General features: G+C 36.8%; 3 protein-coding genes and 1 long non-coding RNA gene across 10 annotated transcripts in view; 1 reads left to right on the top strand and 3 right to left on the bottom strand.

Moving 5' to 3' along the window:
• LOC107709335 (segment polarity protein dishevelled homolog DVL-3-like) overlaps positions 1-5,614 on the bottom strand; it is a 17,089-nt gene extending 11,475 nt beyond the window's left edge. Inside the window, exons 1-2 of the mRNA XM_016513784.1 lie at positions 5,011-5,614; positions 1,086-1,155 (exon numbers count right to left, since the gene is read on the bottom strand). Of these exons, the coding sequence (XP_016369270.1) occupies positions 1,086-1,155; positions 5,011-5,171 (231 nt within the window). The 5' untranslated portion in view covers positions 5,172-5,614. The remainder of the gene's footprint in view (positions 1-1,085; positions 1,156-5,010) is intronic.
• Positions 5,615-7,831: 2,217 nt separating this feature from the next.
• LOC107709349 (uncharacterized) lies at positions 7,832-9,890 on the bottom strand. Of its 4 annotated transcripts, none has more exons than XR_001636485.1 (5): positions 9,770-9,890; positions 8,942-9,022; positions 8,487-8,557; positions 8,120-8,195; positions 7,832-7,900 (listed from the first exon to the last, which is right to left on the bottom strand). It is a non-coding gene; the product is annotated as an uncharacterized LOC107709349 (long non-coding RNA). The 4 variants fall into 4 exon arrangements; XR_001636484.1 differs by having other exon boundaries at positions 8,942-9,017; XR_001636486.1 differs by having other exon boundaries at positions 8,942-9,014.
• Positions 9,891-12,210: 2,320 nt separating this feature from the next.
• LOC107709348 (choline-phosphate cytidylyltransferase A-like) lies at positions 12,211-21,991 on the top strand. The gene is made up of 9 exons (XM_016513798.1): positions 12,211-12,404; positions 15,548-15,672; positions 15,756-15,855; positions 17,588-17,704; positions 17,858-18,009; positions 18,575-18,653; positions 20,036-20,178; positions 20,288-20,476; positions 21,575-21,991. Exons 2-9 carry the CDS (start codon positions 15,565-15,567, stop codon positions 21,809-21,811), a joined length of 1,125 nt encoding a protein of 374 aa, XP_016369284.1. The 5' UTR covers positions 12,211-12,404; positions 15,548-15,564; the 3' UTR covers positions 21,812-21,991.
• A 2,781-nt stretch (positions 21,992-24,772) lies between these two features.
• The window catches only part of LOC107709357 (AP-2 complex subunit mu-A), a 15,841-nt gene continuing 12,793 nt past the window's right edge, over positions 24,773-27,820 (bottom strand). For 3 of the 4 annotated variants that reach the window (XM_016513813.1, XM_016513815.1, XM_016513816.1), the window contains 5 exons: positions 27,208-27,327; positions 26,996-27,131; positions 26,804-26,901; positions 26,607-26,718; positions 24,773-25,270 (listed from right to left, as the gene is read on the bottom strand). In XM_016513813.1, coding sequence (XP_016369299.1) covers positions 25,136-25,270; positions 26,607-26,718; positions 26,804-26,901; positions 26,996-27,131; positions 27,208-27,327 — 601 coding nt within the window. In that variant the 3' untranslated portion in view covers positions 24,773-25,135. The remainder of the gene's footprint in view (positions 25,271-26,606; positions 26,719-26,803; positions 26,902-26,995; positions 27,132-27,207; positions 27,328-27,820) is intronic. The other variant, XM_016513814.1, reaches the window with a different exon arrangement.

The raw sequence follows: 27,820 nt of genomic DNA, 5'->3' as shown, positions 1-27,820 counted from the left end.
ATCTTCATACATACATGTAGTGGTCGACCGATATATCGGCCGATATTTGGCATTTTTCAAATATCGGCATTGGGCGATACATTTTTCTGTTTTGCCGATGCAAAATTTTGCAAGATTTGTTCGATGCGGGACTTTTATTTTGACGGCGCTAAGAGCGGCAGTGGGCACAGTGCTCACATTCTCCCTCTTGTTCGCCGTCGTCGTTAACTGAGATCTTGTGAAGTGTGCATGTGACCTGCATGATTGCGTGTTCACTGTGTGACTTTCGGTCCGTGTGAATTGAATGCTTTAAACATCAAATTTGTGATTTCAAATTATGCTGCGCTTTATGCATTTGCCCACTGTCATATTCATGTAATTTTCACTGTGTGCTGTATGTAAAATGAGTGTTACCTTGGCTTTATTTAAAAAAATATGATTCCCAATGCACACAAACTTCCCAGAATACGGAGTGCTCTGTTGGTTACAGTTTACTTCCTTTTAAATGATATTTTTATTAAATATTTATTTATTTGTGGAAAATACTTTGTCATCTGAAGTATAAGTATGTTTATTTTACAAATGTATTTTTTAATCCATTTTCAAATGATTTCAAATTTCTTAAATATTAATTAAAATAAATACAAATATTTCGGCCATCCTGCTTTCCAAGATATCGGCATCGGCAGTCAAAAAACCAATATCGGTCGACCACTACTATGGTCTATAAAATGGTTCCAGATCCCAAGAGAACTTTTACTATGATGGGACAAGCAATATGTCTATTATGTGTGCATACGCATATGTTGTCATTCAGAATGAAAAAGATGTTCTTTGCAGTTGCATGCCATTTAAATATAAATGAGCCGCTCATAAAACAAAGCTTATGCAGCATACCAAAGTCTTTGATTAGCTGCATCAGACCGAAGTGAACCTTAAGTAGGAATGACTGGCAGACTCTTTGAAAAATACAAATACAGCAGTGCCAGCACTCAAGAGAACCGGGAACGGGCTGAATTAAAAGGCTGATCTATTATGCAAGGAGCACCGGGGAATTAAGATGCAGGGATGCGTTAGTGTGTGTGTGTGTGTGTTTCTGTTCTCACCCAGCAAATCACACGGCCGTTGTAACAGGGAAGCTTTGCATTGTCGTCTGTGATTTCTTCCTTGACCACCCTGCAGAAACACAAGAAACAGAGAGAAAAACAAATCAGAACAGACAGTCTTATTTTCCAACCGCAGCCTGTGTGAACTGTAAAAAAAGAAAGAGCAGCTTTAGAGATCCCCGGAGTGTCTGGGAATAATTTAGAATAGGTAAATGAGACAATGCCATTAGATGAAAGAAAGGACGGGCTGGATCAGAAACGCATAAATCAGATAAGCATGCACACACACGTGCTCACAGAACACACAAAGGACTGAACGCAGGGAGACTCCAGCAGATAAGATCCCAAACTCATGAATTCAAAGACATTTCAGCTGTACAAGATGTACCACTAGTATGTTGATTTCTCAAGTCTGTATGAAAAAACCTGTTTGTTCAAATGCTCATATGTAAAACAAGTACAAGCTCACATCATTTACAACCAACAAGACTGTAACATGACACTGCGAAACAGATCATTTAGATTCCGCTATCAGTTTGTAAAACATACAACAAAAATGTGTGTACAGAAATGCCTGCGAGGCAAACAATAATTCAGGTTTCCAAATCTTTATGACTTTTTAAATTGTATTGTTTTAGTTTTTTTTTACTATTTTATTGTGATTCCTATACAGGATATCAGCCCTAATGCTTGAAAATTAAATATTCCTGTGGTGTGACAAATACATTTTCAAAAGCATAAATATTCCATGCTTGCTCTGAATTATCATATACACTATCATTCAAAACTTTTCTGTCAGTAAGTTTTTTTACATGTATATATAAATTAATTATATTAATTAAATTGATTTATTCAGCAAGGATGCATTAAATTGAAAGTAACAGAAAGGATTTTTACACTGACAAAAGATTTGTTCAAATAAACGCTGTTCTTATGAACTTTCTACTCATACAAGTATCCTGAAAAAGAATTATCATGTTTCCAAAAAAAAATAAAAAATCAACACTAATAAGAAGAAATGTTTCTTGAGCAGCAAATCAGTATATTAGAATGATTTCTGAAGGATCATGTGACACTGGAGACTGGAGTAATGATGCTGAAAATTCAGCTTTGATCACAGGAATGAATTACATTTTAATATGTTAAATTAGAAAACCGCTATTTTGGACTGTAATAATATTTCACAATATTACTGTTTTTACCATATTTTAAATCAAATAAATGTAGCCTTGGTGAGCAGAAGAGACTTCTTTTAAAATCATAAAAATAAATCTTACTGAACCCACAGTTTTGAAAGCTAGTGTGTGAAATATCCTTTACAAACTGAGGGACGAGTCAAAATTATTTTCTGTGGTATTCAAAACCATGCTATAGATGCTTAATATTTTAAACCCAGATTATTTCTTTATTCTATACTGCCCGTTTTTAACATAAACTTCCCATTTTGGAAAAAAAAAAAAAAAAACTTTCATTCATTCACAAACACTCTAATCCAATAATGTCAATTAAAAATGTGTAAAAAGACTCTTTGTTGCATTGACAGACATGTAAATCCTCAATAGAGACAGATTCAATTGAGCTATTCGTTTCCAATTGGCAGAGATCTGAGCCTGTCCTTCAACGACGAACATCTTTAAAGGCAGGGTATGTGATTTTTCAAAAACACTTTAGAAAACTGATTCGGGCCGAATAGCAAAACAAACTTGTAGCCAATCAGCAATAAGGGGCGTGTCTACTCGTGATGTGGAGGAGAGAGCTTTCAGTGCATGGGACGGACATTAGCCGAGCCGAGCGACAGAAAGATAGAGATGGCGGATAAAAAACAAAAGAGGAAAACGTCTGCGGAACGATAAGGCAAAGAAGTAGGACCCGTGTAAATATTGGATCAGCTTTCCAGCGCTGGAGAGAACTCAAGGAGCGGAGGCCTGCGATCGGACGCCGAGGTTGCTTTGTTTCTTCTCAATAGGTGAGTAACACCGTGTCTACAACAACTAAAGTCTGCCTACACTGGACGCGATCAAACGACCATTGAAAAACATTTGAAATTTGTATCAGCACGTCATAAATAGAACCCGGCAGCAGTTTTCTGTCGGGATTTGTTGCGCCGCGCCGCTCACGTCCGTAGACACGGTGTAATATTGGTTTTGCTTTGTTTCACAGAACTAATCGTTGCCTGGGTTGCGTACGTATATGTGGGGCGGAGCTATCAAAATAGAGGCAAGACCCTTTTGGGGTAGGGGCGTGTTTGTTTTGGTGATTTCAAATATCAACATTGGCTACCAGAAATCACTTACTCTGCCTTTAAGCTTTTAATGAACTTTTTTGAAGGGGAGTTAAAGGGAGGGGAATGGGACGATCAAACTACGACATATTTCACTGGGGAAGGTTGTAAAGCTGCCAACGCTGAAGCGATCAGGGCATTCCACAGTCACTGCATGCAGTTGTTCCAAGTCAACATTCTTTGGCCTAATGCAACAGACAGACAAGACAAGAACACTAGCCAGTGCTCCAAATGAGACTTATTCACAAGCTAGGGGTTAGTTTAAAGACACAGGTAACACTTTATATAACACACTTTTAAACCCCAACACAAATACGAAGCAAAGTTTCACGTTTCCAAGTGATCTGTCGAGCAAAATATATTGTTATAATCCTGACATATAAAGAAAATGTCCAAAAGTGTCAAGACGATCTGAAATCCCACACTTTTTGAACAATTAATCTTCACGCTCTTTCTAACTAGTCATGATGATTGAAAATGTTTATTTAGAACTCATTCTAGAGATATTGCTGACCAGATTTTAATTAATCTAGGTAATGATCATACTGTAATATTGGAAATCTCCGATAAGACATTTCAAACACTGCCTTGCAAGCAGGTTTTACTCTTTACAAGCACTCACAATGAGTAATATTCAACCAATTACATATTTAAGCAAGGCTTGAAAAATTATATTCCCTAACTAATTTCCATGCTGTACCTCACATTAAAATCCCCTGATATTTCCAGGTTTTCCATGACCTGGCAACCCTGGTCTACTTATCTAATTATGTGTACAAAGTCTGCTTTTGAAGGCCTACATAAGAGGTCAGAGTTCTCAGAAACTCCAAAAGGCATTTAAACGATGGAAACGCTGAAAAAAAAAGTAAGTCTATGGCTAATGACCAAGACCACATCATAAATAACGTTAAACGCGTCCAAATTTCCATCTAAACACACCTCGAATGTTTTCATCATTTGGGGGGACGGTCGGTTTCGGGGACATATGGCCTCTGCACTGCGCATGCGCACTGCACATTCAAACAGATTCTACTGTACTTCTCTGATGTGCTCTTGAATCGAGGTGGAAAATTCCTCAAAGTGGAATTATACTCGCTCATAATGTTCTGACGCGGAGGTGCTTTGTGAGAAAAAAAAAGAAAATACTTTAGGAACCGGATCTGAACACAATAAGCGTAAAGAAACCCCAAAACCAAGAGTGCTTTTTGTGTAGCCATGGTAATTTAGACTGACGCTGGAGAACATTTAAGAAGGAAGGATACTAAACTACTCCCTTCTGTGAAACTCTGACTGTGGTCACCAACCATTCACTAACTAACTAACTGCACCCAAAGCTCGTGCCGACAGGCCAAAAGCCATATTTGAAGAGTAATCCAGACTTAAAATGGATGCCGTCGTCAATTGAAAAGGACCTAACATTCACCCCTGCTGAACCCCGCGCACACACACACCGTGCATTTTCTCCTTTCACACACAGTTGTGTCCAACACAACTAATAAAAGACATTATATCAGCCTCTGAAAAATCAGGGCAGTCGATCCACGATCCAAACAAGGGTAAAAACGTGCGAAGAGCTGGAATTGTGCGTCAAACCTGAGAAATACATGCAGAAGTGCGAAGAAAACTAATGTACGGCAGGCTCACCCAAAGTCATCGTCCATAGATTTAAAGAAAAACTTGTAGTTTGGTTTCTTGAGAGCGTTTTTCAGGTCCAAAAGGGTGACCCTTTCGGCAGGGATGGGCAGTTTGACCAGGTATGGAGTTTCCTGGTCGTCGAGATGATAGATAACTTTAGTCTCCCCCATTGCAGACCGCTGGGGAGAAGTGAACGGCGGTCATCCAGCGCAGGGGCCCCTGATGCCCCTCCAGAGTGGGCTTTTCCACCCGCCAGTTGACTTTTTGATTAATCCCGTTCTTTCTTTCTTTCTTTGCTTCCTTGCCTTCCTCCGGAGATCCCAGGAATCTTCAATATCAGCGCGAATATTCCATGAGCCGATGGGTTTGGAAGGCGATTAATGATCCATACTCTTATTTCACTCTTGTATCCCGCCCGTTGAGAACGGAGAATAGAGCGTGAAATGTGTGATAAAGATTATTTTGGTCAGGAATGCCGTGGCTCCTCGGAGAGCTTCCCTGTGCTCTCCTTACAGAGGGTTTTGTATTGCTTTCATTGACGCCGAATGCCCGGGGACACGCGCTCCCTCTAGCGGAGAGGGGTGGTAGGTGTGAAAGTTACTCGGGGTCATTCTACCGAACGGATGCCATTTGGAGAATGGGGTAAACTGGGCCGCTTACCTTGTTGTCCTCTAGGCGAGGAGAAATGCATCTAAATATATTTATAGATGACTAATATCAACTAGAATCCTATACAGATACAGCTATAAAAAAAGAGCACTTCTGAAAAAGAAAAAAAAGTGGTCCAGTGACACAACATGCCGGAGTGAACTGTGTCATGTCAGGAGAAGTGTCATTGAAGTATATATGAATAATTTAAATTCCAAATAAAGATGGGAACACAATAAGCGTTTAATACAAATAATAGTAATAATTTATGCGTCACCCCATTCTAAAGTCTTACTATCATTCAGTTTAATTATAAAATATCAACAAAAAAGCAGAGAGAATTCATTTCTTTGAATATTTCAATGTAGTGAAAGTTTTTTAATAGACTGTTTATTGGACTAAAAAAAAAGGCATTATTGTTCCACATAATCACAATTTTAGTGAACAGTGCTGGGTGGATTACTTACAAATTGTAGTCTGTTACTGATATCAAATTACGATGAAACTGTAGTCAGTAGTGTAGTTTAGATTACTCATTTTAGATTAGATATTTTCGATTACTCATGACCTAACTTGTTTATAAATTTGAATGGGATTATTGTTATAAAAGAGCAATCAAATATAATCCGTTCTGTTATCAACATCATGAAAAGCATTAAACATTATATTACTTCAAGGTTTAAAAGTAACCGATTATGAGCATTTTCAAATATAATATAATCTAATTACAAGTACTACATTTTTGGAATCTGATTACGTAATCCAGATTACATGTAGCTAATCAGTTACTACCCAGCACTGTTAGTGAAATATGAAAAGTAGCGAACATAATGTTTAGTCATTTGTCTAATGAAAACATTATGTGGAGATAAAAGCTAGCATTTTGTATCGTTCTCTCTTTTTTGCAATAAAACAAAAATGTTTTATCGGTACACATCTGCACATCTAATGAAAACATTTTTTATGTCTTGATAAAACCTGTATATAGTTCACATTAAAGTAGGTTAGATACAATTAGAGACAATACAATCACTTGACCTGGTTTATAATTGCTGTGGTTTGCAGGCAGATTTGTCTTCTGAATCGTTTAGCACTGTTGAGTCACATGATGGTAACACCAGGGAAATGCTCTAGGTTTAGACGATGAGGCGCTCATAGTCATTAGTCACATCAAATGTTCATATCAACTCCCAGAATCTCCTTTAAATGTCATATATTTTTTGATAATTCATAAAGCGTATACCAATTATGCCTTGTGTGTATGAAAGTGTATTTCCCTTCATGTTTTTCAGGTGTACAGAAAACTGTCAGACCTTTGTACTCTGTAATGCTATTTTATGTATGACATTTCAAATAAGTTTTCTTGTGTATATAGTATGCAATGAGTAAGAGACGGTGTAGTACTATGTGCCACCCCATAATGTATATATGGGGTGACCATATATTGAAAAGGTCAAAGCAATCTGAGAAAAATCATTTGTAATGCTAAAAAAAATTTTTTTTTTGAATGTCAAGTACATTTCAGTGTAGCAAGACAAATAACTGAAGTAAATGCAAATTTGCATGTCTAAACTACATATCATGCATGCTGGTGAATTGCCAATGCATAGAAGATTTAATTTTATTGGCTAAAGATTATCCATTAATTATTTAATGAATAATTTTCATCAAAATAGTAGCAGCGAGTAAAGCGTGTCAGTGGCTCAACTAATAGCGATTGCAAAGGGGCGACATTTCATATTTCTCCGAAACCTTGATGGTTGAAATGTGGACTAATAATGTTTGTTCAGTCCACTAAAAGATTATGCAAAAACTTAATATAGTTGTATCAAATGCTGTGTATTTAAAAAAAATAAAACAATGTTGAAAACGGTCACACTACATTTAAATATGAATATTAAATCTTATGGATATGTGAGAAAACAAGATTCTCTACAGTCTATTTTGTGAACAACTCAATTATGTGTATTTCAAAAGTAAATCATTCTGGCACCAAATGACACCACAAATATGATCATGATTTTCTACTCATTATTCCTTGCCCTAGAGGGCAATGCAAGTAAAAAGTGAAACAAATATTTCTAATGTGGACATTGAGAAAAGTTTGGATTATTTGCTTTTTATGCGGTGTACCACAAAACTGATTTTCAAGAGACCATAAAACATCTACATACAAAAGACAGACTGTTAAACAGAAGGTTTTATTTATAAAAACTATGTCATGCAGATTCACATACGCAGAAAACAGCATCTGGAAGAGAACAAGAAATATTAAGCCACAGAAACACTTGGACACAGCATGAACATACGAATGCGGAAAATCTGGCTATATGCACCGTTATAAAAACAGCGGCCCGCCCTTATTGAACTCAAATTTATGTACCACACAAATCATTACAGAGCAGCAAAATATGAATCAAGTCAAAAGAAATGAAGTTTGTCACTGAGAGTCAGTGTTAGTAAAACTCACCTCGCACACCACTAGTCCTTGAATGCTGGGTAATTTACCGCCACTGGAAAGGATCACTCTTCTGTGAATATAGACCCTTTATAATAAACAGGATGAATTAGCACTAAGCTTTGCATTTTTATGGATTACATTATCATAGTATATAATGCATCATCAATTGTTTAAAAAGTTGATGTCCATAACATGAAACTTTTGAAAGGCACAGATGTAAGCACCTTTCAGCAGCCACCTCATGTATTACTGTCTGCCCTATTTGACGCCACATTCATCTGAACAGCAATGAACAGGCAACACTTTAAGGCATGATTGGCTTTACTGTAGTTTTACTAAAACTTCAACAGAATGGACAATGTTCAAAGCTGCATACCAGGTGTCATGTAACCACGTCCATGTTGCTGTTGCAGCCCTTTACTGAATTTTTACAGCAGGGCTGCTCACCTGAAATGATAGAATATGATTGTTGAAGCATGCACATAAATGATCAGGTCATGAATATAGCTTATTGTGAATGCTGTTCTTGTCATAGCGCAAGCAAGAGAAACAATTAGGGTGTTCTCTGGTAAATGTGGCTATTTCAAGATTTATTGTGTGCCTTAGTTGACACCTCATTCATCTAAAGGAAAATGAATGGGCAACACAAAGGCAAGATCGAGAACTGTACTGGGTGTCTGCATGGATTCGGTATAAATTGCATTTTAATGGAACTAGCTTCACTTTTTTTGCAATAAATATATTTAAAATCAGCTGCTGTCATTTTTGGAACTACTCACGTGGAGCAATCTAACATATGCAAAGAAAGTCATATAAAATGTAAATTCTCACCTGGAGTTCAAAAGCACAAGGTTGCTCCTTATCCTCATGGTGTCGACATGTGACTTAGCACACCAGCCACTTCCTGCTGCGCTTAAAACACACACACACACACACACACATGTCTGGTCAGCTATCCTTGTGGGGACTCTCCATAGGCGTAATGGTTTTTCTACTGTACAGACCGTATATTCTATTGTCCTACACCAACCCTACACCTAAACCTACACCTCACAGGAAACTTTCTGCATTTTTAGATTTTCATAATGTTTTTTCTACTGTACAGACCGTATATTCTGTTGCCCTACACCAACCCTACCCCTAAGCCTACCCCTCACAGGAAACTTTCTGCATTTTTAGATTTTCAAAAAACTTAATTCTGTATGATTTATAAGCTTTTGCACCCGTGGGGACCACAACTTAGGTCCCCACCGTGACACGAGTCCCCATGAGTCTGTGTGTAGTCAGGTTTAAGTCCCCACCAGGATATATAAACCTGTACACACACACACAATTAACTGTACTTGCAATAATTAAAGTGATGGAACCACGAAGGCAAAAATAATCATTAAAATCCAATAGCGAGGGACGTTCAGCTACACATTTAATTGGATGGATACAACTGCTCAAGGGCCACAGAAAGCCCCTTTTTAAATGTGACAACAGAAAGATGTATTTGCACATCTCAGCTGACGAGTAACTAAAACAAACGGGGAATATTTGAAGAACGACGACTGTATAACTTTACACATACGGAATCCTACCTTTTCATAATCGTACCACTAAACGTAAATATTTATTATAAAACCCGCTCATATACAAATAACATTTACTACTTACCCATATGCTGTACAATGAACACGTCTATAGCACTTTAAGAGCGCATGATGATCTCCACGTGGACACTACGGGAGGAACGAAGGACCCAGTGTAGGCGACTGAGAAAGTGCCTGAGTGCAATAACTTGGGCTGTGTCCGAAATCGCCCCCTATACCCTTAAATAGGGCACTATTTGAGGGAACAGCCATTTTTAGTGGTGTCCGAAACCATAGTGGACGTTCTCGAGCGCACTCATTCAATCCCACAATGCACTTAACAACTTTGCACATAAAAGCTATAAAACTTTTCTTTTCCACAATCAAGGTGTTCTCCTCAACTTTACACTTATGATTGCATGGCTGCAGTGGAGGTGCTGGCCTTCCTGGCTGATATTTCCTTATGTCTGAACTCTGTGGTACTGCATACCTTGCATTGTCATTCAAATTTTCCTGATATTCTATTGGTTTATTTTGTTTGTTTTCATAAATACCAATACCCTTTAATGCCTCTGCATATGTCACCTTATTCATAACCTTGTATCTTTGTACCTCTTTAGCTTGTTTCTGAACCACACATCCAGCATATGCAGCACTATGCTCACCTCCACAATTGCAGCATTTTAGCTTAGCATCCTTTTTACATTTACCATAGTCATGTTCTCCTCCACATTTCGCACATCTTTGTCTCCATTTACACTGTTGTGCTGTATGTCCCATTCTCTGACATTTGAAGCACCTTAACGGTTGTGGAATGTATTCCCTCACTTTGTATTTGATCCAACCCATTTGGACTTCAGTAGGCATTATCTTTTCAAAAACAAGCAGTACAGACAGGCTATCTGATTTAACACCGCCTTTATTAATTTGGAATCTTTTGGCTTCTGTTACATTCCCACCTTGTATCTCATTCTTCACATCTTCCATGGACATTTCCAGAGGCACATTTGAAATCACTCCTCTTAACTTTGCTGCCATTCCTGGTACATGCACTTTAATCTTTCCACCACCAAGGCTACTCATTTTCAGAATCATCTCCTGCTGCTTCTTATTTACTGCTGAAATTAGAATTCTTCTGTTATTCAGTAATTTAGCATATTTTATTTTCCCTATTTCCTTCTCAATTGCTTTAGTTACCTGAACTGGATGAAAGTGACCTTTATCATTACTAAGCGTAATAATGACTTTCCACTCTTCCTGTTTGTCATCATCAAACCTACTGCTTCCACTAGGTTTAGCTCTGATCTTTTTGATCGTTTGTCTTGGTGTACTCTCTCCTCCACTACTCGCTTCAGACCATGCTTTTTTCCTGGCCTTTTTAGTTCGGTTAACCTCCATATCTGAAGGTCACCCATCATCATCACCATCTGAATCATAACCCATTGCTACACTCACGATACAGTTTGATTACAATCCACCGTCTCTTCCAACGCAAAGTTCAGTCATCCAGTCCACGCTCCTCCCAAAAGAAAGTTACACACAACCAGTCAAAGTTGGACACACCTACTTATTCATCATTATAACTATTTCCCACATTTTATAAATAATGGATTTGCCTAGAAATTACAGCTCTGCACACTGTTCACTCTCTCAACCAGCTAAGGTCGTGTTCTAAACGGTACCGAAGAAGTTATGTATTCAGATTTTCCAGTATAATCCATAAAAATAAATAAATAAATAAAATACAATTTGTATTCATTTCAAAATTCATTCTTAGGCACAATTTATATATTTATATGTTTGTATTGTTTAACACAAATTCATACAAGTTAATTATAACAGAAAAAAGTACATTAAAACAAATATTTGAGAATAAAAATCGAATTCGACTACAAAAATCATTTTAAGGCTTTACCCCTTTAGATCCTGAGCATTCAACAAGGGGTCTGTGAAGGAAGACCACTGAGAAGATATGATAAAACATTTGCTTAAACTATTATTATGAGATCTTTAACTTCTAAATCTGAATAAGTCAGTGGTAATCTAAATGGTTTGGTTACCAACATTCTTCAAAATACCTTCTTTTGTGCTGCACAGAAGAAATTAAGTCATACAGGCTTGCCTTGGGTGAGTAAATAATTATTTTATTTTATTTTATTATTTTATTTTATTTTATTTTTGGCCGAACAATCCCTTTAAAAAATGTTTAGAAAAGCATTATATAAAGTAGTAATAATTTTTTTTTTTTTTTAAGGTTATTGTGAAGTGTTACTAAGAAACTCTAGCTATTTATAGTGGAGGTCACTGGGTTGGCTGAGTCAAGGAGGGAATCATGAGAATCATGAAAACATTAATTACATCATGTGTGTCGAAACATTTTCCAGTTATATCAACGAAGTATATATTTAATAAAATAAAATAATAATAAAAAAAGTGATTTGCATTCTCTCAACGCAATCCTACTTCTAACCTGCGGGGACGACGGCGGGACTCTTATTTTGAAATCCTCATGGTTTCGCTGCCATCTTGGATCCGAATGAAGTTGTTCATCATTCTCTTTTGTGGCTCCTGTCAAATCGGAAGATCTGAGATCACGAACAGAGGCATTTAAATCGCAAGTCACTTTCGACTCTGACTCTGTCAGACTTCGACCTAAAGAAACACAAACCCTCAAAGACCCTTAAACACCACCTGAGCGAATAACCGCACTAAAAACAAGGGTAAGCAGCTACTGAGTGTTCATTTCTGTATATGTGTCCTAAAGATAATCAACAGGAACCAGCTAGTGTATATCTGTGTCGTCTCACGAGCTCAAAACATTGTATTTATCAAGTTAGCTGTTTGGGTAAATACGTTAGTTGAACTATTGTCACTTATTGAGACACTCCCACTGTTATTTCATACTGTTTAAAAGACCTTCCTTCAGTTTTATGTTTATCTCAGAACTTGAAATCCAGCAATTAGCACTAACTTACACGGCAGGGATGTGGAGCATTATAACGGTTGCCCTCTGAACTAATTACTATTTTTGTTACACTTGCAATATATATTCAGAACTTGAAATCCAGCAATTAGCACTAACTTACACGGCAGGGATGTGGAGCATTATAACGGTTGCCCTCGTCTCTGAACTAATTACTATTTTTGTTACACTTGCAATATATACGTTACACACTCGCACAGCTGGGATTGCACTTAATAGTGTGCGTGCTCCAGAAATCATTCGGAACTCTGTGATAACTCCTAGATAAGAGACTAAAGTAATGGGATTGTGTTTGTATTATAACCTAAAGCGCTGATCTGTCTGCAGCTCCTTGTCCTAATGCCAGTGTGAGCTCTGAAACATAATCTTGCCTTAGTTTAGCTTTTTTTTTTAGTGCCAGATCTCTAAGTAAGGTCGTCTATAGTTGATGTGTCAGTTATTAGTGTGTTATAGTTGATGTGATGTTGTGTTCGGGTCACATTCCTCACCTTTTGCTTCACCCTGATAAGACTCAAGGCTGTGTTTAGATGAAGGAATGTTTGGAATGATAGGCTTGTTCTGGAAAGCTGTGTTGCTGTTGGCCTGAGCTCAGTTTTAATGTACTTATTTCCTGTTATAATTAACTTTTTTTCCCCCCGCAGTCTTGACTGTATAAGCTAAAACCTAGTTTTTTTTAGTACTATTTTTTTGTTCTTTTCATTAAGAAATGTCTTATTTGTATGGAAGCCTGTGTTGCCAATGGATAAAATAATAATAATAATAATTGTGACATCCCACAATTTAGACTTTTTTTTCTTGCAATTCTGAGTCTATATCTCACAATTCCTACTTTTTTTTGTTTTTTTTGCAAATTTGAGAAAAAAGTTGGAATTGTGAGATATAAACTTGCAATTGAGATTTTGAAAAAGTCAGAATTGTGAGATAAAAAGTCGGAATTACCTTTTTTATTCTAAAATTCTAAAAATGTTATTCTGTGGTGGAAAAAACCCCCACACAATTGTGAGAAAAAAACAGAGAATTGCGAAATGTAAACTCCGAGAGAAAAAAGTCAGAATTCTGAGTTTATATCTCGCAATTCTGACTTTTTTTCCTGACTTTGATTTCTGAGCAATTACATTTTTGTTTTTATCTCATGGTGGAAACAGGCTTCCATATATTTCAGCCAAAAATCAGTAGAAGAAATTGTTTATATTATTTAAATAATTGAAGTAGATTTTCTAAATGCATGTTGTTGGTCTTATTGTGAATACTTAATCCATGCATGTTTCTTTTTTTTAAATTGACCTTGTAATTCTTAAAGGCAGGGTGAGCGATTTCTGGTAGCCAATGTTGATCGCTCCTTGAGTTCTCTGGAAAGCTGATCCGATATTTACACGGGTCCTACTTCTTGCCTTATCTTTCCGCAGACGTTTTCCTCTTTTGTTTTTTTATCCGCCATCTCTATCTTTCTGTCGCTCGGCTCGGCTAATGTCCGTCCCATACACTGAATGCTCTCTCCTCCACATCACGAGTAGACACGCCCCTTATTGCTGATTGGCTACAAGTTTGTTTTGCAATTCGGCCCGAATCAGTTTTCTAAAGTGTTTTTGAAAAATCACATACCCTGCCTTTAATGTCATAATTCAGTCATCTGGAAAAACTTCAGACTTCTGTCTGGTGAAGGATGATGGACTTTCCCGATCATTTAGTTTTATTTACGTTTACATTTACATTTAGTCATTTAGCAGACGCTTTTATCCAAAGCGACTTACAAATGAGGACAATAAAAGCAGTCAAAACTAACAAAAGAGCAACAATATATAAGTGCAAATGACAAGTCTCGGTTAGCCTAACGCAGTACACGTAGCAAGGTGTGTGTATATATATATATATATTATACACACACACACAAACAAAGAAAAACAAGTAGATAGAATAGAAAAAAATAGAAAGCTATTTTTTTTTTTAGTTTAAAAAAAAAAAAAAAAAGATAAATATAGATAAAGTAGAATTAAAATAGAATAGAAAGTGTTAGAGTTAGAGGGTCAAATAAAGGTGGAACAGATGTGTTTTTAGTCGTTTCTTGAAGATGGTTAAGGACTCAGCTGCTCGGATTGATTTGGGCAGATTAATTTTTTTTTTTTTTACAATTATCACGGTACGTAAGAAAATGTATGTCACTACTTCAGTTTCATTGGGACTTTAAACCTTAAAATTTTATTTGCATTTTGCCTTCATTTTAATTACAATTAAGCACATTTTCTTCACAAATTTCAAATTCTCATTACTGCAACACACAAAAATGGTCATTAATGTTATCAAGTAATGAAAACCATTCTGTCAACACAGTAATTAGTTTTTTAAATTATTATAAAATAAAAACAAACAAACATACATTTTAAAATATTTAAATACTGAAAAATGTTACATTAAATTAAATTAAAAGCATCAGAGCAACAAATGCTGTCTTTATGTATATAATATGTTTTATTTTTTTTCAATAATAAGAGTGTTGGTGGTGGAGGGGAATTAGGAATAATTAGGAAATTATTTACTTTTAAAATAGGCCTGTTTCCTTATGCAGAATGTAATTGCATCCCAAAATATTGCACATGGTCATGTTCTTGGCAGGCTTCGTGAGATTCACCCCTTTAGCTTGGCCAGTGAAGATCAGAAAGACATCTGGACATTTATCTTCAACATAGCCGAATAGTTTGCACCACAGCCTAATCTCCTGACACAGTGATATTTAATCTTTTCTGCAGCTTACAACTGTTACAAAATACTCTTTGCAGTATCTGGGGTTACACTGCTATTGATTTCTGTATTTTTCTTGTACCACCCAGATTGTGCACAACTAAATGCCTTTTAATTATGATCATCATTCCTGTTTTTTTGTAGCTTTTCACAGAGCCTGAATGGAGGCCCACTGTTCAGCCCGATTGTCCAGGAAGAGAAAGAGAGAAGGTTCAAATGGAGAGGCAGAGGAGGGCGAGAAACTGCTGAAGATAAAACGATACACAGTGGTGAGTGAGATCGAGGTGTAAGCGTGTGTACAGATGAGAGATGGTATTTGAGCCCAAAGACTGTGATTCTTCTCGCCTCTCAGGGTCTGAAATACCCGGCTCCGTATGCAGATCAGCTTGAGTCAATGGAAGATAAGTCATATCAGCGCGTCACCATGGAGGAAGCTCGCAAAGGCACTCCGCGTAGGTTATTTGCCTTCTGTAGCGAATTCCTCTTGCACACCCATTCAGATATGCACGTTATGTGTTACTTTCATTCACTGAATGCATGACTGCATTTAGGTCGATTCATTGGCCTTTATATACGGTCATGGCCTGAAATAATGCATATTTGTATTGCAACATTTTTGCATTATTTCAGTGTATCCACAGATGTGTTTCAGAACAGACTGACTATTATAAATATTACAGACTGACCTTGACAGTATTATTGGCACCCTTGATTTAATCTCTTATGTTCTTTGGATCAAAGTGATTAAGTGTCTCTTATAAACATTCATGACATTCCTTCACCTCTCTAATGGCATTTTGGCCCACTTTTCTTCTTCCATTTGTTGCTTTCAGACATGGCTATTGGTATTCAGTAGGATGCACGTCTGGACTTGTTACTTCTGAATAGTGTAGTGTTTTGTTTTCAACAATTTCAGGTTTTTGTCATACGTCATTGTTCTTTCCAGGGTTATTGTCCTGTTTGAAGACCTCTGGACCATTTTCACAAACTGTAATGACACCTTTCCATAGATATTAACATTGCAAATCTTGTTTTTTATATTTTAATTTAAAAAAAATGTACTGTAGATTTATAACATTATATATTGGTTTATTACCTTGGCAGTAATTCCAGAACAGTGGTTAACACTGGCGTGAGTCATTCTAATACAACAGCTGAGGAAGTAATGGCAATGGGGAAAAGAAAAATAGTCTTAATTCAAAGGGAAAACAAGATTATTTTTCTTGCTCAATTGGCAGAATTTTAGGCAAAAGCTAATTTCTGTAAAAAATGTTACAGAAAACCAAGCTTAATATCTTAAGTCATTTTGCATGTTGCTCAAGTAAGTGTATCTTGATTCACAAATGTTTGGATATTTGTACTAGAAAACAAGACAAAATACGAAGTAAGAAAATCATTTTTTCAGTGTACTAAACGAGATACTTTTCCCTCTTTTAGAAATGCTATCATGGATTAGAAAAACCTGTTTTGTTTATTGTTATTGAGGTAAATGGGAATGCAAACATTTTATTGTAGTTTCTGTTCACCGCTATAAAAGTTTACCCAACTTCTGAAAATCCCGGAAATATGAAAAGGGTCTGTTACCTTCGACTGAGACGTATATTTCTGACACTTGGTTCAACAAATTAAACCAAAGAAATGATTGATGCATCAATATTACAAATCTATTATGGTTCAATCAAAACGGCTTGATTATTGAGAGGTTGTTTGGGGATTTAAATAAAAAGTAGTGAATAGATTTTTATCATTGTAGGGTGGTTGTGCACACATTTATATGCAAACACTGAATTTTCAGCATCATTACTCCAGTCTTCAGTGTCACATGATCCTTCAGAAATCATTAGAAAAAATTATTATCAGTGTTGAAAACAGTTGTGCTGCTTCATATTTTTGTGGAAACCGTGTTTTTAGGATTCTTGTATGAATAGAAAGTTCAAAAGAGCAATATTTTTTTGAAATGTTGTCACTTGTAATTAATTTGATTGCATCCTTGCAAAATAAAAGTATTAATAAAATAATCTCTTAATAAAAAAGTCTTACCCCAAATTTTTGAACGGTCAAATATTTACAACATTTTGTAAAATTCTAAAGAATTTTTACCTTTCATACTGACTTGAAATGTGTGTCTAAATTAAATAGTTCCCTTGATGCCATAAAAGCTGATGTCCTCCTTCTTGTTTCTAGCTGACAGACCTGTGCGGGTGTACGCTGATGGCATCTTCGACATGTTCCACTCAGGACATGCCCGCGCTCTCATGCAGGCTAAATGCCTTTTCCCAAACACTCATCTTATTGTAGGTGGTAAGTAATCCTGAGCAGCTTCGGCACTTTAACTTTAGAGCGCACAGTGTCTGTCGAGTTATTGAACTGTTTATCATTCTGATCATTTAGCACAGAGTCCATCTTAATGTCAGAGCTGTATTTAGCACCTCTCTCTCTCGCGCCTCTCTGCAGTGTGTAGTGATGACCTGACACACAAGTTAAAGGGCTTCACGGTCATGAACGAGGATGAACGCTATGACGCGGTTAGTCACTGTCGCTATGTGGACGAGGTGGTCCGGAATGCTCCGTGGACTCTCACACCCGAGTTCCTCACCAAGCATCGGGTAAGATGAGAGAGAACTGAGCGGTAGTATAATACACATATGTGACCCTGGACCACAAAAACAGTCATAAGGGTAAATTTTTCGATTTTTCGATTTATACATCATCTGAAAGCTGAATAAATAAGCTTGTTAGGATAGGACAATATTTGGCCGAGATACAACTATTTGAAAATCTGGAATCTGAGGGTGCAAAAAAATCTAAATACTGAGAAAATCGCCTTTAAAGTTGTCCAAATGAAGTTCTTAGCAATGCATATTACTAATCAAAACTGAAGTTTTGATATATTTACAGTAGGAAATTTACAAAATATCTTCATGGAACATGATCTTTACTTAATATCCTAATGATTTTTGGCATAAAAGAAAAACCAATAATTTTGACCCATACAATGTATTTTTGGCTATTGCTACAAATATACCCCAGCGACTTAAGACTGGTTTTGTGCTCCAGGGTCACTTATTTACATATATTAATGTTGGAGGAAGAAAGTAAAATAAGAACCAAGCAGTGAGCCAATTAATTGTGTCTTTATGTAATGACAGATTGTGTTTTTTGATACCTAAGATTGACTTTGTGGCCCATGATGATATCCCATACTCCTCAGCTGACAGTGATGATGTTTACAAGCACATCAAAGAAGCAGGTGAGGACAACAGCTTCAGGTTTTTGATGCAGAAATCAATCTCTGCATCTGAAATTTCAAAGTATGAACTATAATAAATGAAGAGCTTATTATTTTAAAGGTAAAGTATGGAGTTTCTGCGCAAATAGTGACAACTAGTGGAATTACAAAAATCAAGCACATTTGCAAATGCCCCTCCTATTGATTCTTCTGATTTTTTTTTTACTATTTTATATGGGGCTTTTACAGTAAATAGCTAGTATCTGTGGCAAAACTTGAGTTTAGCTTAGTTCGGCATCTCGATTGAAACCCAAATTCTCCATCATATTCCTCCATCTCGTAAAAGAACCACAAATGTTTACCCTTGTTTTACCCAAGCGGCAACCTCCCGCTCTCTCTCATGAAGCCAACAAGGAAGTAACTTAAACTGTAATTCATCGACTGGCCGCTAGAGGCTGGCTGCAAAAGGGAGTCAATCCCATAGACTCCCCATGTTAAAATGCCCATCCGTTTAAATTATATTAAGCCTTAAAGTTCTGCATAATTAAGGGCGTGGCCACTTGAGTGACAAGTGGATTGCCGCTGCTGTCACCACCGTCGAGCTAGGTGGGCGTGGTTTCAGCAACCAGCTCCCACCTTTTTGCCCATTTTTGATTATTCGGGAGTGACGCGCGGTGACGCGCTGCCAAGATGGCGAGGGCCCGCTCCGCCGACCTTGAGCTTCAAAAACGCTCTTCAGAAAACTACGGGTGACGTCATGGACACTACGTCCATGTTTTTATACAGTCTATGGCTTTACCCCGTTGTCTGTCTCTGTGTATTTTGGCTAGCATTTCTGTAAACAAATCTGAATATCTTTTCCAATGCAATACATCAGTCATGGTCCCACACTGACACTGACTAAACACCCTCTGGGTCAGCCTGCTACAGTAGCCACGCCCCCAAACTCACACTATTGGTTGAGCTGGAAAGAGATTGACTGATCTGATTGGACCACACTGAAAGTTTCCATGGTGCCTGGGAGGCTCAATATTTACACTTTTAGGGAAGATAATGGCATGAATGGCATATTTATAATAGTCCGTGAACAACTAAACCCCCTCTGGCTCAGCCTGCTACAGTAGCCACGCCCCCAAACTCTCACTATTGGTTGAGCTGGAAAGAGATTGACTGATCTAATTGGACCACACTGAAAGTTTCCATGGTGCCTGGGAGGCTCAATATTTACACTTTTAGGGAAGATAATGGCATGAATGGCATATTTATAATAGTCCGTGAACAATAAACTGGGTTAAGAGAATGTATTTTGACAAAAAGTTGGTTGGTTAAAAAACGCATGTCCTTGTTCTTAATTGGCATGCTAATCTTTACAACGGTTTCCTTTTAATTTTGGGCTTGCACAGGAATGTTTGCACCAACCCAACGGACAGAGGGCATTTCCACCTCTGACATCATTACACGCATCGTACGAGATTATGATGTGTACGTCAGACGAAATCTTCAGCGTGGCTACACCGCAAAAGAGCTAAACGTCAGCTTCATCAATGTGAGCCTTCATTCGGTTACTAGTAGAGCATGATCTCAAGATTAAGACTAGTTACCAGAAATGAGATTTTCTTAGTCATCAGTTATTGTGCATTATTACCAACACACAGGAAAAGAAGTACCACCTTCAGGAGCGTGTGGACAAGGTGAAGAAGAAGGTGAAGGACGTGGAGGAGAAGAGTAAAGAATTTGTGCAGAAGGTGGAGGAGAAGAGCATCGACCTGATCCAGAAATGGGAAGAGAAGTCCCGCGAGTTCATCGGCAACTTCCTGCAGATGTTTGGACCTGAGGGGGCATTGGTGGGTATCTCTTTACCTATAGCTCTGTCCCAAAACTTCACAGTCAGCATCATAAGAGTCGACATGAAGTGACATGAAGCACACGTGGCATGTGACCCTCAGTCGTTTCCAGACTAGTTTGATGTTAGCATGTTGAAACACTAATGATGTAGTACTTTTTTTTTTAAGCATGAAACTGTGTATTTTAGGTAAAATAGTCTATTTTTAATTTGAGATATACCCACAGGCAGCAACTATCAGGTTCTAAGCACCAATAGGTAAAACAAATAGGTGATACAGTCTAGGGGTTTCACACAGAACATATTTTTTCTTTCCAATGCGAATACTTTTCCATAGTTTTTCTATGTAAACGCACTAGACAGACATGTATGACCATTGCGCTCATGTCTGGCGTCTTGTGCAACTTTTACACGCAGTGTAAGTTCCAAAACAGTGAACCAATCAGAAGACCCCGGAGGCGGGGCAAATGTTGCAAGTTTTTGTTTACAGTAGCAAGTTGGCATGGAAACGGTTTTATTTGACGGCAAAATGGCGGAGGAGGCATTCTGCACTGTGCTTTTGTAAAACCATTCCTGAGCGCCGCGTCTCACATTTTTAGATACAAAGACGCATTCTGTATGAACGGCCCCTTAGAACGACAAACCGGTGAATAAATGAAGACAGAAATCTCATTTTTTAACGAACTACCCATTAGCCAAAGCTGTCATTCTCAACCTCTAATTCCCAAACTTTTTATTTGCAAACTATTTATATACAGAAATTGGAAGTGACAGTATATTCAGTAAATAATTCAGTAATTCCAATCACTGAATGTTCTTCACAGTTTACACTTTTTAACAATGAATTTACATAACTTATTTCGTGTGTGATAACAGACTTACTTGCCTGATTTTATTAATTTCCATGATTTTTCCAGAATTCCCGCTTTTAAAATCCCCTCATACAGTATATCCAGTTGGTCCAAAATCATGAGAAGCCTAGTTCTTGAAAATGGCAGTTGTTAAGGGAATGAATTAAAATCAGAAATACGATTTTCATATCACGTACATCTTGATTCCACTCAAGGTCTTATAATGGCTTTGTCTTCCTCTCTAACAGAAGCACATGCTGAAGGAGGGTAAAGGGCGAATGCTTCAGGCCATCAGTCCACGGCACAGTCCCAGCAGCAGTCCCACACGCGAGCGTTCCCCGTCTCCAACCTTCCGTCTGCCCTTCTTCACCAAAACCTCCCCGCCCTCCTCGCCCTCGTCACATCACAGCAGCGCCCTGTCCGGCTACACCAACACCGCCCGCGGACAGGCCATCAGCGAAGACGAGGAGGACGACGAAGATTAGAGTGCCACAGCACACCACACATCTGTCTTCCAATACCGGCAATCCAACCTCAGAAAAGAAACAATCCTTTAACGACCCATCGGTTTCGCTCTCTGTATCATGAAGGGTTAAAATGGAGTTTTTAAAGGGTTAGTTCACCCAAAAATGAAAGTTCTGTCATTAATTACTCGCCCTCATGTCGTTCTAAACCCGTAAGACTTCCGTTCATCTTCAGAACACAATTTAAGATATTTTTGATGAAATATGAGGGCTCTCTGACCCTCCCATAGACAGGTATCCGCATGACGCAGCTGACACAGAATAGCATACGCTGTTTACGTTCAGTGGATATTCTCCAAAATGGCGCTACGGTGATGCGGAGAGACGAATTGTTGAATAGTCGTTATTTTTGTTTTCTTTGCGTACAAAAGGTATTCTCGTAGCTTCGTAAAATTACGGTTGAACCCACATGGATTACATGGATTATTTTACCGATCTCCTTGCTACGTTTCTGGACGTTGATCGTGGTAATTACATTGCTGTCTATGCTGTCTAAAAATACCTTAATTTGTGTTCTGAAGATGAACGGAGGTCTTACAGGTTTAGAACGACATGAGGGTGAGTAATTAATGACAGAATTTTCATTTTTGGGTGAACTAACCCTTTAAGTCATCGTCAGCGATGGGATGCGAGTATTCAAACGTCAGCGTCTCGTCTCGAATCCTGCTGGATTGGCAGGGCTTTTTTGTGTTTTAAAATGAGTGCACATGGTATTAATGCGTTTCATTTTTGTTTTAAGTTCACTTTTAATGTTCTTACCGTAATCTATAATTGTTAGACATCTCATAAGTCATGTGTCTCGTGGAATGGCCGAGATTTGATGTCTAATGTTGAGAACACTGCAAGGCACTGTAAGATAAATGCAGTTATCTAAATACAAGAGCTAAAAAAAAAGTGGAAATTATTTGTCTGTATCGCAACGTGCATAATCAGTGTGTTGTCGTGGTTAATAATTCTGCAAATGAGAAAAATACGCCAATATTATACAGGCATGACTGAGTGGAAAATTATAGTTTGCCTACTTGAATTTGGTGTCATGCTTTAGTAAAGGTCAGAATTCCAAATTTGAACACTGTATTTCAAATATATATGCTTGATAACAGAGTTTTGTTTTTACTGTAAAAATGAAAGTATATAATTTCATCACTGCACAATGCCCGTTCATCTCTCACTGTGATGGTTTTCTTTCAAAGAGCTCTTAATAAATGTATCCTAAAACGTAGGTTGAAGGACTAGTATTCCAAGTTCAGTTTAGATCTTTGGACTCAAGCTTGAGAATTACATCATTAGGTTCTGCAAAATGAGTATTGCACATTTTGAAGTCAAACCAACGGAGATACCGATAATTATTAATGAATTAAATGAAACCACTTGTGGGTTAAATACAACTTAAACTCAAGGGTCGGTGTCCAGTGTGACAGAAAATCATTTTGCCTAAAACAAAACAAAAATCTGTTACACAAAATATAATTTTCTATCATTGTTTTAAGTTATGCTGTCAGTTGTTGATCAGTTGAGGGACAAAATGATGTTCTGTGGTGAATGACATCATGAACTTGTATTTAACCCTTTACATTCACTTTGAAGAGCCATTCACCATTTTTTATGTGCATGTCAGTTTTAGACAGTATGTGTTTAAATTGAGATTGTACCACCAGTCATCATGATATCTGCGTTCTGTTCTCATTTCATAATTTGATGCGAGGCAGAGGCTCAACAAACTGCTGTCCAGACTTGCACTGATGTCAGAATTCAACTACTGGTCTGCAAATAGTTGATGCTTCATTTTCATGGTAATGTCTGTGTTTTTCCAGCCTCTGACTTTTCCTTTGCACAAATTAAGGGAATCTAGGAGAGATTATTTTATTAACTTTGTCTTCCCTTGTCCTGTTAGCCTTTGACAGTATGACAAATAAATAGTGTCTAATGTAAAAGATAGTGTTGTATTTTTTCCCCTGCAATTTAAATTACTACCAAGATGTAACATATTTACTTATGAAAAACGCAGCGCAGTAAAAATATTTTAAAAAATTGTAGTCCGTTACTGATTCCAAGTTACATGACCAAAATTTTAGTAACGTAATCCATTATGCATTTTAAGTAACATAATCAGACTACTTTTAGATTACTTTTGACGTAACACGTTCGTTCGTAAAGATACTTAAAGGTACATGACTTTAATGAAAAGCTACTAATAAAATCATAAAAATGTTATAAAATAGAATAACAACAATCAAAACACTACTAAATTTGTTTACCTGCATGTCATGTGACCATTAACCAATGTCAGAGAACCATGAACATGCAAACGTGTTAATTATTAACTTATTACATTTAAATCTCAGGGGTACTTCAAGTAAATACATTAGATTAGGCAAAAAAGTTTGGCAATCCCTGCATTACGTGTAAATAAGAAATGACGTGAATTTGTTTGAAGGACAAAAGCCTTCCAAAGACAGTAAAACATGGTTAAATATATCCCATAATTCAAATAAAAATCAACGTTTTCATCAGTAGTTGATGCAATGTTGAAAAAACAAAATTGAAATGATTTTTGTAAATCCATTGGTCAAATGCTGTGTATTTTCTGTGTAATTATAGCCACCTGACTACTAGTGACTGTCTTTGCGTGAATGTTTGCAAAACTGGAAGACTTTCTGAATGTATAAGCGATAATTTAAAAGAAAAAAGAAAAAAGAGGGAGAATCAATGAATTATGAATAAATTATTGCTATTGTGTGAATAATATGTAATCATGTAATCAATAAAAGAGTAACTGTAGTCTGATTACAAGCATTTTGAAATGTAATATCTAATTATGTAATCCAGATGACGTAATTAGTTAGTACCCAGCACTGGACATGTAATATGAAAACTGAAGAAAAAGGAGTCTTCAAAAGACAAATACACACCAACACAATGTTTTTTCTTCCCATTATATATTTATATTGAACTAAACAGTCACAGAGAGATAGCAATAAGGTACAGAGAGTATGACCAATGGGAGAATAACCAACGACAAAATGGACAGTGGTCCCGTAAGACTGACTACAGCGAAACAGGAAGCTGGGCTTTGACTGACTGACAGACACACACTGCACTGCCCTCCACTGGAACTGTTCATTACAGCACTCATACAAACAAATACAGTTAACTACATGTCACATTTTGCATATTTTTGTAATTAGCCTTTTTAATTAATCCACAAACCTTGAGAAGAAGGAAGGAGGGAAACATAGTATATTTATAGGAGAGTAAGAGCTGGTCCCTCTGCTCAGCGGCTCATTAGCAGCGCGTCTCGTAGATTCCACTGCGTCCGATGTATCGCACCCATTTAATCACATCGTGGTCACTGTAGTTGAGTTTCGACTCGAATACCTTCAGGTAACGCACCTTCAGCCCCGAGGGAGCAAACGGAACCTGAGTCAGAGGAAGACAACGGAGGAAATACATCAGAAATGTGTGCCAGGAAAAGGGTACTAATTGTTGACAACTGGATATGTCAGACAAACTATTATTTTACATAAAATATAAGACAATAATAATATAAATATGTGTATATTTATTATTTATATATAAATACAAACAAATGCATGTATATATTTAAGAAAAATATGTAATGTTTATATATTAAATATATTTATATATAATATAAAATATAAATGTATATACATACATGCAAATATTTTCAAAATATATACTGTATGTGTATTTATATATACATAAATATACATAGTACACATACATATATTATGTGAACAAAAACTTTTATTTTGGATGCGATTAATCGCGATTAATCGTTTGACTGCACTAATAAATATATGAAAAAGTAATTCATTTTAATCTAACGTTTGTATAAATCTCCCCTAAAAATGTAACTGATAATAAAAATCAACATTCATCTGTTAGCTTATTGAGGAAAAATAAGATTCAAGCTAACATTCTTTTACTCATTAGAAATAAGCAGGTAAATAGATAATTTTAGTTGATTTTTTTTTTTTTTTTTACAAATATTTATATTTACTGCTAAATTAAATCACACAAATCAAGGTTGAGGCAAATCAACTGTTTTTTAGTTAAAAAAGAAGCACCACAAACCTCATAGAAATATTAAAATATCAATTCATTCAACCCTGATAGTCAATTTATTGAGGAAAAAAAGCACATGTTAGTAATAGTTTTCTGATCATTTTTTTTAATCAATATTTTATTTATTGCTAAATTAAAATCACGCAAATCAAGGTTTTAAACTATTCAAAGATGTCCAAGTTTCTCATAAATCTCATTACAAAAAAAAATTCAAATATAAATTAATTTAACCTTGTTACTCAGCTTTTGGACAAAAAAAGACCACTTTTTTTTAAAAAATTTTTTATGAGAAATATGAGTTTGTAAATAGATTTTTTTTTAGTTTTAATGTCCATACTGACTGCTACATTAAGTCACAAAAATCAGGGTTTTAAAGTGTATTCAAACACGGCCAAATTTAACTTTAAAGTAAAGAAATAAACAGAAAATAAAATGGCTAACATAATATTTACTTTGATATCCTAAGGTGGACGAACAACATTTCCTGAAGGTTAAGCACCTCCTTTCACTGACCATTTAGAATTTTTCATTTTTGGCTGAACCAACCCTTTCAGCACCTCCTTTTACCAATCATTTGTTGGAAAAAAAAAAAGTAGGGAAAAAAACATACTTTGTACCATTTATGTATAAAGTGGCATTTAGCGATGTAGCAATCAAAAACACTCACCTCAAAGTTCATGGAAATGGGTGGACGGGCCCACTTCTTCTTATCATTAGTGGGCAGCAGCTCGATCTCAGCACTGATCTGAGACTCCTTCATTCCTGCCATGCGTTTGATCCTGAGCAGAAAGACCGACAGGGTGACATGAGTATAATCACACAAGCACCAAACACAGAGAAATGTCAAGATGTCGTGGCACTTACTTCCACACGATGGCATTCTCACTGGCCTTGTATTTGGCTTTTCCTTTCATACAGATCACCTGCACTCCACTAGTGTTCAGAGGTGTAGGAATACGCACCTGTCCAAAACATTCACCTCGTATATCATCTGACAAACTCTTTCACAAACAAACTGCATGTGATGTTAAGTCTATATATTCTCTTTTAACTGACCTCTATTTTCTGTGCCAGGAGCGAGGGCTTGAAATTAGATTTGATGACAACTTTGACCTCCAGCTTTGTGCGGCCAACCTCTCGAACCAGTGGAATGACCCGGAAGGGCAGAATTATGTCCTTAGTGGTGCGATACCTGCACACGCAGATCGAAAACGAGTTACGACAGAGTCAGACTCTGGAGTGTGAAGACAGACGGATGCTGAACTGACCTCATGAGCTCATACTCCCCATCAGGAGGGATGAAACTGATGCTGCGCTCCGAGTCGAACTTGCTGAGACGCACACACTGATGGAAAGTGCAGTCGTCGATGGCTATGGACTGTTTCCCACTGTTAAAAATGATAGAGAAACGAAGATGATGAGAGCTTGATATTTGAATCCAACGTCTCTAAGACATTTGGCATAATTAGCAAATACTAGAATAAACTGTACTTACAAATGAAATTGTCAACAACAAAATACAATATCAGAAATCAAATCAAATTAAGTAAAATCACAAGTTTTCAAAATTACCGCTAAAATGTCATACTTCTAAAAACTAGGGATGCATTGATCAATCTCATTTACAGATATGAAACCTACGCTACTATTCAAAAGTTTGCGTCGGTAAATTTGACATTTTAAAAGAAATTACCGTATTGTCTCAAATATAAGACGATGTTTTTTTCTTGGAAATACATCTGAAAAAACGCGGTCGTCTTATATTCAGGGTCTAGACTTTGACATGTCAATAATACACCCTGAACAATAGGTGGCGCCAAATACACATAAAACGAGTGTGCCATGAAATACGTAATGTAATGCGTGTTGTAAAGATCGCAA

The sequence above is a fragment of the Sinocyclocheilus rhinocerous genome, unplaced genomic scaffold (genome assembly GCF_001515625.1).
Source record: "Sinocyclocheilus rhinocerous isolate Xijiao unplaced genomic scaffold, SAMN03320098_v1.1 scaffold2341, whole genome shotgun sequence".
Lineage (NCBI taxonomy): Eukaryota > Metazoa > Chordata > Actinopteri > Cypriniformes > Cyprinidae > Sinocyclocheilus > Sinocyclocheilus rhinocerous.
The sequence above is the reverse complement of the archived record's forward strand: the minus strand, read 5'-3'. Positions and strand labels throughout refer to the sequence as shown.

Coding starts and splice junctions, on each gene's coding strand:
- LOC107709348 (XM_016513798.1), top strand. CDS start 15,565: ATGGAGGCCCACTGTTCAGCCCGATTGTCCAGGAAGAGAAAGAGAGAA. Junction 18,010..18,574: donor AGTTCCTCACCAAGCATCGG/GTAAGATGAGAG, acceptor TTGATACCTAAG/ATTGACTTTGTGGCCCATGA. Junction 18,654..20,035: donor CAAGCACATCAAAGAAGCAG/GTGAGGACAACA, acceptor GGGCTTGCACAG/GAATGTTTGCACCAACCCAA.